General features: G+C 32.8%; 1 protein-coding gene across 12 annotated transcripts in view; it reads right to left on the bottom strand.

The window, feature by feature from the left end:
• The window catches only part of LOC124530569, an 87,708-nt gene that overhangs the window by 68,348 nt on the left and 3,802 nt on the right, over window positions 1-15,558 (bottom strand). For 6 of the 12 annotated variants that reach the window (XM_047104784.1, XM_047104776.1, XM_047104778.1 and 3 more), the window contains exons 4-15: window positions 14,692-14,810; window positions 14,245-14,375; window positions 14,058-14,140; window positions 12,511-12,669; window positions 11,854-11,984; window positions 10,628-10,810; window positions 9,095-9,209; window positions 5,716-5,935; window positions 5,231-5,441; window positions 4,769-4,955; window positions 4,430-4,486; window positions 3,592-3,703 (exon numbers count right to left, since the gene is read on the bottom strand). In XM_047104784.1, the coding sequence (XP_046960740.1) occupies window positions 3,592-3,703; window positions 4,430-4,486; window positions 4,769-4,955; window positions 5,231-5,441; window positions 5,716-5,935; window positions 9,095-9,209; window positions 10,628-10,810; window positions 11,854-11,984; window positions 12,511-12,669; window positions 14,058-14,140; window positions 14,245-14,375; window positions 14,692-14,810 (1,708 nt within the window). The remainder of the gene's footprint in view (window positions 1-3,591; window positions 3,704-4,429; window positions 4,487-4,768; window positions 4,956-5,230; window positions 5,442-5,715; window positions 5,936-9,094; window positions 9,210-10,627; window positions 10,811-11,853; window positions 11,985-12,510; window positions 12,670-14,057; window positions 14,141-14,244; window positions 14,376-14,691; window positions 14,811-15,558) is intronic. The other 6 variants (XM_047104789.1, XM_047104779.1, XM_047104788.1 and 3 more) reach the window with 4 other exon arrangements.

Raw genomic sequence — 15,558 nt, forward strand, 5'->3', positions numbered from 1 at the left:
GGAAACACGTAAATATATATTTATTCATCTGTGAAACCGACAATTACAACAATAATTTTAGTGAAAATATTAAAATTAAGAAGAAATAAATCAAGTTTATTTAGAGATATTAATAAATTTGAGAGACAAAAAGTTTTATTTGTGTTTAAATGTGAGTTTCATGAGCTGAGATGGCCCAGTGGTTAGAACGCGTGCATCTTAATCGATGATCCCCGGTTCAAATCCAGGCAAGCACCACTGTATATATGTGCTGAATTTGTGTTTATAATTCATCTCGTGCTCGTCGGTGAAGGAAAACATCGTGAGGAAACATGCATGTGTCTAATTTCATCGAAATTCTGCCACATGTGCATTGGACAAACCCACATTGGAACAGCCTGGTGGAATATGTTCCAAACCCTCTTCTTAATGGGAGAGGAGGCCTTAGCCCAACAGTGGGAAATTTACGGGCTGTTTAAAAAAGGAAAAAAAGGGAGTTTTTTTTTGTTGACTTTCGTTATTGCTAATTTAACACACACACACGCAATAATTAAATTAATGCTTATTATAAAACTTGAATTGTAAAGACAATTTGAAAGGCAGCTGGAATTATAATTGAAATTTATGACTAAATTACATGTAAAAATGATGTTATTGTGTTTCAAGTCTATTATTTTCCAGACTTCAAGGACAAGGTAACAATAGCAATTTTGCGAAATAGCAGATTTATTGTGAGTACTGCGCTAAGAAATCTTACTTCGAATACTGACATTAAAAGGTCGACAAGTGACAATGAACACGAACATTTTAAGAAGTTTTGGAATTCTAGCGGCATGCTTAACTTGGGGCTAATCGAGTAACTTTTTTCAAATAAATCGAAATTGAAATGATATGTCAAAAGTGATATTCTTTCTTTCTTCATTGACAATTTTTACTTTTTTGTGATATTTTTGGAAGTGATGATGTTTGAAGGTTATGATGAAGGATCATATTTAACAGTATGAGGACTATTTTAGATATCTGAATACATTTCGTATCAAAGGTTCGTACGTGTGCTATCAAGCTACTATTGTTGTTAACAACAAAGCTTTCAACTATCAACCCTCGTATCATAATATTCGGACCCCAAAATAGAATACTATGCTTATTATCAGTATTGATTTGAAACCAAATCTAACACAAACTATTAGGTACTTACTTTGTTCTGAAATTGAAACAAACCTTTTCTAAATTCTATCAATCGTAGAAAGAGAAACTTCAAGCTTTGCCTGGTAAACATGGATATCGTGTTACATCATAAATTTATAAAATCTAAAAATGTCATTACTAAAATATATACTTCAAAATTATATTAAAGATTTATTATTTCCCAGAAGACTTTGCTTTGCAAAAGTCAAAAACTAATTTAGGCTCAAAGTACCCAATGAATTTTCGTCTTGGTAGAATGTATCTTTATGTTTTTTTTATGTCATAAAAGGCAAACGAGCAGAAGGCTCACCTGATGATAAGTGATTACCAGCGCTCATGGAAATTTGCAAAACCGAAGGACTTGCAGGTACGTTTCCGACTTTTAAGGAACGTGTTGCTCTTTTCTTGAGGGTTCCCAAGTCGTATTGGTTCGGAAAAACCGCCGACGACAGCTGGTTTCACAGAGTGGTTGTGCAAGGCAGGAAAATGTCATAAGAATATCTCTGTTGTGGATTTTCACACATGTAAGATCTTCACAACACATACAATGTACCTGTGGCTTCCACATCATATTAATAATACCCCTAATATGACGCTTTAAGCCCAAATTTACTAACTATTTTTTTATTTAATGACATTAAAACAACGCGGCGTAGCCGTTTATACAGGTTATTGAACTAATTTTGCAAATAATTTTTTACTTAATTTCCATGTGCATTGTTTTTTCGAAAATTTATATATTTTTATTTTTTTATTTTAACAAATTTAAACGTCATATATTTTTATGTGATTGCGGCGGCGCCACTCTGTGTCAAAAATCTAACTGTGTAACTTGTATAAAATATGTAATATATAATTTAAATAAAGGATAAATTACATCTCGGATATTCTTTTGACATACACACGATATGTCAAAGGAAAAACCAACTTTAGTTTCTTAATATAACGGTTAAAACCGTTCATATCTTCATACTTTATAATCCCAAGATCGCTAAATTGCTTACCTATACCGTATCATGCCATACTGTTTGATACAACAATAGATCAAATTAGTGTAGCTGTAGTTTCTGATGCTCTAGGACTTTCTTAAGATATAAGTACTATAAATACAATAAATATGTAACTAGCGATATTTTTAAAGTTGTACCTCCTTAAACTCAATTCAGTTGAAGTGTTAAGATTGATTTAATTTACTTTATTATATCACTATTATTTAACGGTTTAATGGAACAGATAATTCTTTAGGTTTTTTTTAAATATATTCAGTGACGTGAACAGTGAAGCGATATAGAGCGGTAAAGAAAATATCTTCATAAATTGAAAACAAACAATAGTTTTGGAATTCGTGATTTTAAGTGAAGTGAATATTTCAAGACCTGGTAAAACGGTTTAGTGTCAAACAAAGAAACCACACAGATTTTCCTTAAACACTAAACCCTATATCAATATTTCGACATCACTATTATTATTAAGCTTCTTTATAGAAATCAGTAAGTATAATGATCCTTCTTTTTTGTGAAATATGCGTTTCTATACCATCAGTATCAGTATATGATAAGGATGAAACTTTGGTAGCTTGTTGTGCATAAGCCAGTGCCTGTTTCTTCTTGGGTTATTTTATGTCAAACAAATTTGAGAGTGTAATTCAGAAATATGGTCTTTATTTTAGTTTATAAAGTACAGTTAAATGATAATGATGACATCTTAATCGATTTTGTCATAGCGTCCTATCTCTAGTTAGATCACCCAAATACTCAAGACATATTATGAGACATAGGCAGACACAAGACATATATAGAGCAGCAAATCCAACACAACCTTGGATATCATAAAACTTGGGATATAAACACCTTGAGATATGCAGTCTTATCTAGCAATTAGACCAACTGCAATCACCGTCAAATAGAATTACAATAAATTAAGTATCTTATAATGATATAATTATAACTATAACGTGGTTCGGTGGTTGAGCTGTTATTTAGTTAACTTATAGTTAAAAGATATTTTTTTGCAAATAAAATATAACAAGTCACTTATTACAATAGTGACATTGTATAATAAGTTATTATGTACGCTGCTAATATTGTAAAAATTTAGTAAAACAATCGAAGAACTAGGTAGGGTTTCTGTCTGTGTAGGTACCGTCCACCATTAGAAAATTTGCCGCCAAGCAGTAGTTCATTGTATTATTGTATTCTATTTTTGAGGGTGAGCAAGCCAATGCAAAGTCAGGTACAAAGGACATAACATCTTAGCTCAAACGGTTGGACGTGCATTGGTGATGTAATGAATGATAAAAAAAAATTACGGTGCCTATGACTATGGGTGGTGGTGATAACTTGCCATCAGGTGGACCATTTGCTCATCCGCCTAAATTAAATTACAAAAAAGACACTGCGGGATAACATTATAAGGAGGACGTACCTGTAGTACCCGTCGCGGTCGGCGCGGGAGGGGTGCGGGCGCTCGGCGAGACGGTGTGGCAGCGGCAGCGTGGACGAGCGACTGCCCGCGCCCGAGCACTGCGACGCGGGGCCTGCGGGACATTTTAAATCGCGTACTGTGTTTCGGATATTATGCATACAACACTGTATAGGAACTAGCATTCGATAGATGTCGGAGAATCTTCGATAAATATCATTGAGTATAAACGGATAGTTTACAAATGAGACGAGTTGGCCCAGTATGAGACGAGATGGCCCAGTGGTTAAACGCGTGCATCTTAACCGGTGATTGCGGGTTCCAACTCAGAAAAGAACCACTGAATATTCATGTGCTTAAATTGTGTTTATAATTCATATCGTGCTCGGCGTTGAAGGAAAACGTTGTGAGGAAACCTGCATGTGTCTAATTTGAAAGAAATTCTGCCACATGTGTATTCCACCAACCCGCATTGGAACAGCGTGGTGGAATATGTTCCGAACCTCAAAGGGAGAAGAGGCCTTCTTAGGCCTTCACAGAGGCCTACGAAAGTAAAGAATTAATCATGTTTACTATTACATACTATTATATTACTAACTAGCCTTTATGCTACAGGACAATTCATACTTCGTACAAAAAAAAACCCACGTATCTATATAAATATAACGAAACTAGTAATGTTCTCTATACTTTGCATCAACTACGATTCATTTTGATTGAGAAAATTTGGCTCACTACCAAGGTAAGTAGAAAGTAGGTTTTGCAAAGCCATTTTATTCGACGGGTACTGCACTTATACCTTTTTTACTATCTTATTACTTATAATAATAGTAATACTAACGTCGTCGTGGTGGGTACGGACTACGCTGATTCGAAGGCGGCATATTGTCGCTGTATTCTAGATAAGAAAAAAACCATGTTAATCAATGCAATTGCGTATCTTTTATATTAAAAGTGTGTACTGATTATTTAAGAGTATATACCCAATATGTGAAAGTTCAGATAAAAGTGCATATCTTCAAGTGCTTAGCGATATCCAATAATCCCAAATCATAGCATTACATCTAATATACAAGTACTAAGAGAATCACGTCAATAAGTGTCATGCCTCTTCGTCTTTTGCAAGTTATCTATTCAAAGTGCAACTTTTGTACTTAGCACATAAATTTGGATATCTCACCCAAATCCTCCATACTCTGGCTCAAGAGAGCTTCGAATGTATGTAGGCTATAACTCTCGGCGTCCATACCCTTGGCGAGCGTATTGCGGAGGTGCATCTCATACTCGAGCAGCAGCCGCGACGTTGGCGACCCGGGCGCCGGCGTCGCGCTGGACTGCGACGCCTGGCGCGACAGGCACGGCTTTTGCTGCTTACAGACACACCTTTGTGAGGATCTCATACAGGACCAGTTCTCCTCATTATTAACCTTTTGACATATCGTTTGGATAGGTATACCAAATGCAATGCAAAACAACTTTCGTACATATTGACGGAGATTGTATTAGTAAATTTTATTGCAACACTATCTGGGTAACAAAAAACATTGTCTGGTAAAGTTTTTTTTATCGTATCGTATACTTTTTACAATAATAGTCATTTTACCAATGTACGAACGAGAATGACATGGTTCAATATACTCACTCCGTGGTGATGCCTTGGGTCCCGGTCGCGACGCTGGCATGGCTCCTGGTCGGAGTTGCCATTGGAAGACGAGGGCGTGGTTGCATAGCACTGATTGTCGAACATGACGTTATCAGACGGTGGCGACAGGTCGCGCTCGCCGCCACCCAACTCTAGGTAAAGGCCGCGGCCCGGGTACCCGCTCGGGGCCGCACCCACGCCCACACCTCGGCTGCCAGATAAACATTTCATTACAAGATATACTAACGAAATTATCATTTAATTTAATGCTTTGTGGCGTCAAACTTATGTTGCATTTTACAGATATTCATAGAAAATGAGCTGCATAACTTCTACCCATATTAGACTACATAGTCTTAGTAGTCTTAAGTATATTTTAGCATAAACTTTTAATTAAAATACGTCAGCTTTCAGCTTTTTGTAAGATGATGTATAAACACACGGTTGAAAATTTTAATAATGATTTATATTTAAGTATATATCACCTAGCTGAAGAATACCGTTGTGAGCCCTGTCGGCTATTGTTGTTGACGACATGAGCGTAGTGTCCATGGTGCATGTGCTGCGGGTGACGATGGCCATGAGACCCACATGTTGGTGGGCAAGGCCCGGCACCTCCGTATCGCCGGCGGCCCATCTCCGGTGAGGTCACTGGGCTTTCTGTTGACGGCATTGGCTTCAGCATCCGTTTGAGTGTGCTCGAATCTAAATTGAAAACATTATATATGATTATATTATTATTGGAAGAGGGTTAAAAAAAACAAAAGAGGGTATATAAGTCGGTGCGAACGCATAGACAGGGGAGTATTTTTTCGAGACGTTGTGCGGAGCAGACAAAACTAAATTCAAAATCTATTCTGGGGACGAATCTTCGATTATTGATTATAAGTGTAAGAAATTTCTATTTAATTTATCACGTGTATATTTAACTAATATTATTGTATCAATGAAATATTAAAGTCAGTAAGTTTAAATATTTAAATTCACTAAGAAGAGTATAAAGATATCTCAAAGAAGACAGAAGAGCTCCTATTATTATTATTAATTGTAATAACTGCATTTAAAAATAAAATATGTTATATGCCGGATTTTACATTTATAGTCCAAGATTACAATTCTAGATATTATTATTATAATAAATATTATTATTAAACTAATGAATATTAAAATAAAACTATTTATACTTGACTGTCATTTGTTCCCTCTAAAATGAAGTCTAATATTACTTAATTTTAGTTTTAATTTTTAATTTTATTCATGTTACTAACTGTCACAGGCAAAACGCATACATCCAATGTTTTTTTTTATATAAGTGATTCTAAAACCATAATCAGTAACTTCAAAACAATTTGCTTTTAATTAGATATTAATATATTCAATTTTATATTTGATGAATAAAATAATTAAAATACGTTATAATTTATTTAAATGATCAGATAATGATTTCTACGTTATACCATACAAAGACATAAGGAATTGATAAAAACAGTCAAAAAACGAATGAAAGATAGTTTTAAAACTAGATTCATAGCAGGGATGGAGGGCCTTAGTGATACTTTATCATAAAAACTCCATCAATAGGTTTTGTCATATATAGTCAAGAAGCGTTAGTATAAATAAAATTGAATTAACAACTGCAAAAAGGCTTCCTTATCTCTCAAGGCTGGTAGCTTATTTCACCAAAGTGCTCCAATGTGGTTGGCTGAATATTCAAGCTCAAGACAACATGTTAGTAGTTGTGCGGGTTGTAACTGGCAAGCTACACACACTGGGTCATCTTGGCCCTCAATCACCAAAATACGACCAAATGACATTTGAAAATAAACAGACAAGTAGGTATACACCTAGCAATGCGGTTCAATGGATTGCGGTTAGTGGTGCACGAGATATGAGGTTAATTCCTGACGTTAGATCGATAGCTAGACAAGGAACGACATAATATGAAATCATTTTCGATTAATTTAATAAAATAAGTAAAATTTTTTAAGTTTTTTTATTTATTTACGTTGTAATCAATTTTCAAAGCCACTAAGATTTTTGCATTTACTGATACAACACTCTCGTCTTTTTTACTTCTCCTGAATTGGTAAATAAATTTGAGAAGCTAAAGGATTGGTTCTACACATGAAATCGAGCTGATAGCTTCTTTATATATTTCATTATTTCTCTAGAGTAGGTATAAATTTCTTCTGTTTTATATTTTTACTTTCTCATATCAAATGTAAAAATAGATTTTTAGGTTTATAGTATTAAAAAAAATGCTTGTAAGGGTCGTTTGTCGTTGTCGTTGATGTTGCTTTGCCATCGTATCAACTAAAAACAATCCAAAGTGGATTGGTTTTAGTTTGTTGTAGAAACCTCTCTACAACGACAGACACTAGCTTTTTTAACATTATCAAGGACAGAGCTTAGCCAAAAGGCGTTCTGAGACCGTTTATCATAAAATAATGTACTTTGTACACATGTACACCATTTCACTACTTGTATGTCGAATAAACTCAAACATAGTGTGTTTGATATATGATTAAATTTTAGATCATGCCCTATTTACAGTTTCAACAATTGTAGGGCGTTTTGAAGGTAATAATTTTGGCAAACAAATGGATGTAAAAAATCAATATCTGTGACGATGTTTCGGACAGTATTTATAAAGGTTTCTACGAGACGAAAAACAATAAATTCACCTAGATTTTGGTTTGGTGGCCTATTATCATCTTTACCTAGGAATAAAAACCTTTTTGAGGGCAAATTTGTTATCTTCATTAGTACAAGGTAAAGATCTTATACGAAATTTAAAGGGATGGTAGACATTAGTGAGAAGAAGCCGCATCTTACTTTATTAGGGAAATAAAGTTGATCGTGAATTCTCATATTTACGCCTAGTTTGTAACAACATTTTTGGATGACAAAAGTTTTGGTGCTTCCTTCTCGGTATGTACCTAAATGCTTGGAATAGTAAAAAAATTAATAGCTAATTAGAAAGTCGTGTATTCAGAAACTTTGCTTAGACAGTTTTAAAATAAGTAATCTTTCAAATTAAAAATCTGCCCAAAAACTACCTCTCTCTCTCTCTCTCTTTTATTATAAATAAGTTAGCTTTTGACTTAAAACAAATAATATAATATTACACTATTAGCGACCTGCAATAAAAATAATACTGATACTAAAAAAACCACTATGTTCCTGCGTTTAAAATCTGTAATTTCTTCGAAAATATTCTTCAAATTATATACTGTACAGGACTGTATCAATTGATATCCAATGATAAATCTATTTAAGGTACTTAATTCGATAAGGAATAATTCTGTATTACTTAAAATTGAAATTAAAATCGAAATAAAAAATAAAGCATTATTTCTCGTAAAAAAGTAGAGGATAAAAATGATTATTGTGTGTACACCGCGAAGAGATAGATATCCTTTGACTGTTTTGGCAGATCATTTTAAGGTGTAATACATTATTTTGATTTATCTCGTAAGGTTCAGTCAAAGTTTGCAATGTAAGCGCAAAAATGTGTTTATATACCACATCGCTTGAGAAGCCGAATTCAAATCCGTTGCATACATGACTGACTATGTAATGATGAGAAAAAAATATACAAATCTATAGAAAGAAAGACTGCTTAGGTTATTTGGCACAGGATATAACAACACTATTATCGATATTAAATAATAGGTCGATTTTTGGACCTATTTTAGTTTGGATGCAAGGAATTATGTACAAGGTAAAAAAATAATTTCGCTTAAAACATAATTAAAATTATCGAAATCATAATTATCTATCATTGTGATAGCTGGTTCATTAATTGAAAGAAACGTCGTAATAAACGTCGACGCCCGTTAGTGTAAATGCAAATAGACTTACCCATATTCATATCCTCTGTGCTCTTAGACTTTGTACGTCTCGATCCGGAAGTATTGTTATTGATAACGTTGTGGTTGTGCATGGTATGTTCTCTATGCCGGTCTTGTTCTCGAGACTGTAAAGCAGAATAATGAAATACATGGTCAATGAACTTTGCTAATTAGGATAAATATTAATCACAACACTCATAGTTATTGCGTTTTACTTGGTGGTAGGATTTTGTGCAAATCCGACTGGGTTGATACACATTCATCAGATATTCTACCGTCAAATAGCAATATTTAGAATTGTTGTTTCCGGTTTAAAAGGTGCGTGAGCCAACCCAGGGGACATAACATCTTAGCTCCCGAGGTTGGTTATGCATTGATTATTATTAGTTCTTCAATGTTAGGAATAGTTATTAGTTCTTATAGAGACAACTATACATTGTGGTGGTTGACTGATTTAACCATTCGTCAAAAAATTTTTTTTTTTTATTTTGTACATGTATTTCTTCTTTTAAGAACTCAATCGCAATCTAACGTATCTTTCTCGAATGATGATTTTTTTTTTTACTTTCAAGAACTTGTTACTTTACCAGTGAGACATTTATAAATTTATACTGTTATTAAGTCCTATGAAATCATTTTAGGCTCTTTCTGAAAAAGATGGCGGGTTCGCAGTTAATATTAACATTTTTTATTTCTTTAAGTGTGTAAGTTTTTTCAAAATGTGAGACAGAACAACAGAAATGTGAGCTATCAAAAATTTTGAAAATGCTGCCTATTAAAAATATAACGTTAGAATAATACGTTTACCTAGAACAGATTATAAAGTAAAATCGATCATTTAATAAAACAAATCATCCTTGTATCTGTATATACATATACGAGTCTTTTTCGATTACGCATTACATATTATAATCAATATAAATATAAAATTGAACTAACAAACACGTAGCACTAAACATTTGGTTTTTTAATTGATTAATGTTATAACAAACAAGTCTCAGATATTTACGGAAAAGTATCAATATGTATCTGCTATAGTGTACTAGTAAATGGTAGTAAACCGTATGCCAAGCAGACAATATTCATTGTCTTCTTTGAATAACCAAGTCAAAAAATAAGTTCTATAGATTTATCTAAAGCTAATTTCTCATAGCTATTTTTAGAAAAAAGTCTTACATCACAGTATTATACACGTATGTGATTCTTAACAACAATTTAAAACATTTTTGTAACTATTTTAAATGCTTTTTAGGTATTCTTGATACTTTTAATGTGAAAATAATACCTTTTAAAATATTATTTATTAAAGTTATATTATGTATTTAACTCACTCAGATTACAAGATATACTTTTTTCTAAATAGAAAATACTCCTACAGTATATGATAAAACTTATAGTCTACCCCAACTTTTAAAAAATAGTGTTATTTCCGTAAAAAGGATGAATATTACTGTCAAAATTTTACTGATATTTGCATTGTTTTTTTTTTGTTAATTTATATTATACTTAACTTTTAAAAAAGCAATAAAAAATAAATACTCACAGACTCGTTTCCATCGCCGTAATCGACGCTCTTAGGCATGTGTTGCAAATGATCTTTAGAGCGTGTAGAGGTACCAGAAGACTTAGAGGAAGTCAGTGTGCCTCCTGCTTGAACGCCTTCCGATTTAAGATCTTGACCATGCTGAGTTGTCTGACCATTGTTTGTCTGAGATTCTTCATTCGTCTGTAATGTATATACAAAAAGGTTTTTTATTATGCCATATTTTATTATATTGTTTGTTTTGTATCAATATCCGAAATCCATCTTGAGTCAAGCACCGATCTTTCTGCCCTAAATCAGCTTTCCCAATTCCTCTCCGTTACTGGCAGCCCTTGCTTGTTTTAAACTTACTAGGTTACGCACTAGTTGATGTTTTGTCAATTCATAACAGTAAGTACATAGCTAAAATTATGAATGTAATTTATTTTACTTAGATATTCTCATTTCGACACATTATAGCGTCAATAAAATAACATTTATTTTATTAGCACCAGGTGATAACAAACACATCACTCAAGATGGATTCCGGATGATGATAAAAAAATAATAGGTAGGTTTTATTTTTAGGTAAAACTCTGTATGAAATATTGAGTATTACATTCAACACTGTCGAGAGATATTATATAGAAGAAATAATAAAATACTGCACAAACTGATTTATTATAAAAAAAAAAAAATGTTTAACTGTAAGAATTAGAAGTTTTTTTTTTATAATTATAATAATTTTGGAACGATTATTATGTGCGTAGCAATAAATTAAATTATCAATAACATATCACTGAAAAAGTATTTAGATAAAAACTAATGAACAAACGTAAATCTGAATACTCATAGTATCAAGTAATAATAACAATAAAACCCTTTTGTTATTTACAAAAAATTAGTGAATTAGTGGCATACACTAAATTTATTCACGATTTCAGCACCAAAAGAGTATAATGAATATCAACAAACATGTTTTCGGAATGGGTCTGAAGCAGCGTATTTAAAATTTAGTTGTTGTAATTAACTCACCAAACTTATGTTAAGCTTTCAAGAAAAAGCTATATTATGTACTTATAAACTTTTTTCTCTTTAAACTTAATGTATTTTGGTATTTATTAAAATATATAGGTGCTATAGCTAAACAATAATATGTATATGTATTTAATATTATTAATTAATGTTATACGTTAATGATCACAACGTTTTATGTAAAGAGTGAGCCAGGAAATTGATGAACTTACATTTGTGCCATGTGTGCCCACCGAAGCAGTAACGGTCTTAGGAGCAGTTGAGGTGTTAGTGGTCATGGTCGAGGTCTCCTGTGACTTCGGAGGACGTGTAGGTGGCTGGGTTTCAGTTTGCCGAGCAGCCGCTGCAGGAACAAATATCGAATAATAAAAACCATTTATGTATAACACCTAACTGTAAGGAGGCTTACTATTATAATTAACTTAAATGAGAATTATACATAGTTGATATTGAATTTTTGAATTATACATATTAATATAATAATAATTAATAATGATATATGAGACAACATCACATAAATTACTCTAATCCCAATGTAAGTAGCTGAAGCACTTGTGTTATGGAAATCAGAAGTAACGACGGTACCACAAACACCTAGACCAAGACAACATAGAAAACTAATGGTAATCTACATCGACTCGGCCGAGAATCGAACCCAGGACCTCAGAGTGGCGTACCCATTAAAACCGGTGTACATACCACTCGACCATTAAGGTCGTCTCTAAATATAATATAAATAAATAAATGAGAAGAGAATATATATAAATAAATAAATGAGAAGAGAATTGTTATTCTATTTTAAATTAATATTTTAATATACAATGTTGTATTGGACCGAATTTATAATTAAAATAATCAAAAGAAATTACGTTTAGGTGGCGCTTGATTCGCTGGCTGAGAGCTGGTGACGTTGTCATAGAGCGAGGTGGAAGAGGTCGCGGCTGCAACCTTGTCGGAGCGGCCGGCGGCACTCGCTCCCGCATCTGTTTCAATGGCACGTGTAGTTGTACGCGGCAGAGTAGACGAGCCTATTCCAAAAGAACACATGATTCTTGATTGTCAAACTTTTCTAATATTGTGCAGTTTGACCCTAATTTTTACACATCTATACTGAAACTAAGCTTTCAGAGGCTTATCGGCTTTTTTGTAACGAATGGCACAATAATTTATTGGACTTCCAAGTGCTGGAGACAGAACGTATGTTAAGATATTTAGTGCCACGAATTCTTATTTTAGGTGTAATATTTTTGATTTTAAGTTACTCTATTAAACCTAACTTATGTTGATAAAATATAATACTTTGTGTAAACTAAATAAAAAAATAATTCCGATCAAATGAAAACCTCACAAGATCCCTAAGTAAGTCTCTAAGGAGCAATAACATTAACAGTTTTACTTAAAATTGATATGCATAGTCATGATTTTAATAAATGTATATATAATAAAATAAAACGGTCTAAATATTGACCGCCAGTCGATCGTCGATTGCGTCATCGACTTCATAGATCAGCTAGAATTCAAGAGCAGTCAGTTAATCCGACTCGAATCAGCGTTACTGATATTTTGGGATAATCGTGTCAATCAATTAATATCACAATAATTACTTATAAATTTTGTGAGAATAATAACAATATTTATTTTTAAAAAACTGTTACTCTTAAAATCTCTTACTATATCACCAGTAAGAACTAGCTCAGAAAATCTCAGATCTTTTTTTGAACCAGTATTAGTATATTTATTTAAGTCAATTATAAACCCATTAATGATTTAAAAAAAATCTGTATTATTGTATCAGTCGTGTTGCAAAAAGGATCCAAAATAAATTAAAAAAATATGCTTTTCTTTAACAACTTACTTCTACATTTTTATACTTTTATACGAGACTCTAGAATTATCAATTTTCAACACACATCTGGATGAAGTCGATTATACCCACTCGCATTACATCTTACATCATTTTCTAATTTTAAATTCTTACTGTCTATGCGCGGTTGCTAGCATAATAAACGAAAATAAAAATATGCTTATCGACTTAAACTTTCAGCTAGTGTAATAATATACGATATGTTTCTTTTTCACGAGTTTTTCCTGATTAGTGCCTTCTTCCTAGGCTTAATTTATCTATTCTCGTGTACTTACTTAAAAAGTTTTGTGATATTTTTTACTATTATCAATTACAATGGATAGACAATTCATAGATAGTCATGTAATAAATATTACATCACAAAAGCGTCACAAGGCAAGGGAACTAGGATGAAGTAAAGTTACACTGGCTCACTACCTTTTTGAATTGGAATACAAAACAACTAGACATTGCTGTTTTTTCGTAGAATATGTGATCAGTTACTTGTACCGCTCTACCAACAAGTAATATTAAAAATAAAACAATACATCTTGCGATGTCACTTTTACTCACGGTATCGTGGATCTTGGGCCCTTAACCTGGCATACTGTTCTTGAGTCATGCAGGTGCATTGTGGCTCGCGGCCGTAGGTCAGACTGTAAAAAATAAGTATATAATTAGTTATTTTAAAAGCCTCTACAAATAGTTGTTTCAACAACACTTAAAACTATTTGTAAAATAAGATGAGGTTTTTAGTTACCTCGATCGATTTGGACTGGCCGGCGTGGATACTGGTTTCCTCTTGGTTTTGAATTTCTGTTTGCTGCCCGGTGGCTCCAACTTGAGGCTGTAGCTCGATGAAGCCTTACGTGAGAATTTGAATGACGGTGACTAAAAGCATAAAACGGCAGCAGTTCGTTAACCGTTTTTATTTTATGTTCAATCTACTTTTTACATTATCCACGCTTAAAACGTGAACTGTCAAAGCAAATTTGGAATGAGGATAAATGGAGGTGGAATTTTAGTGACGTTTCGAAATCGAAAAGCAAATTTCAGACGTATTTTCCTTTATATCACCTTTACTAAGTCGCAAATCCTCTTTTTGCATAGACATATAAAATGTATCATATCATCAACAAATTCTTTAACATTTTAAAATTAACTTTTTTTAATATTCCGTTTGTTAGTATTCTTTAAAACAACTTACGCAACATTCTCTGAATTGTTTGGCGTCGATGGGCGAAGTGAAGTTGAGACCCCATGTGTCGTTGGTCATTGGATCTTTCCAGTAGACGAAGCATTCTGAAGCCTGGCCGATGCGAGTACCTGAAAGAAATTATAAAACTATTTAATAATATTCATTCAAATACTAGTAGTCTTCCACGAAACTTTGCGTTCATTCAAAAGAATTAAAGTTTGTATAGAAATAGCAATTTTATTTAATTTTGTTTACGTTTTTAATTTTTTTTCTATACCGGTCGTCCTTACCAGCCAGTAACTTTTTTCCACTCTCCAATATTATATTATTAAATCACAATCATTTAATTTAGTAAATTGCAATCAAAATGAGATCATAACTAATTTTATTTGTGCAGCTGTCGTTCCATAATCACTGGGACAAAAATCGGCTTAGAATATATGTATACGAAATATTTAAATATTTACATTGCCGTAATGTTCAAGTAATTCATATTTATACTTAAGTTATAATATGACATTCCACTTATCTAGAAATAAATTTTAAGTGTATATTTAATCGTAAATGTCGATTTTATATTCCAAGACGCTACGTTGTGCTCTAGATACCGTTAAAACGATCTATATACGTCGAAATGAATGAATTATAAATAGTTACAAAGTAAGAGTAGGTTTAAATCAATAACGCACTTCACTGATTACATACAGTAAAGCTTAAGAGATAACGCTAAATAAGCGATTCCAAGATTTTCGAATTAATAATAACTTCCAGCGTACAAAAGGAAATACCAGATTCAATATTCAGTTTCACGTATATGTGAATTTCGGTCAATTATACCATCTAGTGTAAAATTAAAACTAGGTTACAGCGGCCGCC

This window comes from Vanessa cardui, chromosome 6 (genome assembly GCF_905220365.1).
Source record: "Vanessa cardui chromosome 6, ilVanCard2.1, whole genome shotgun sequence".
In the NCBI taxonomy this organism is placed as follows: Eukaryota; Metazoa; Arthropoda; class Insecta; order Lepidoptera; family Nymphalidae; genus Vanessa; species Vanessa cardui.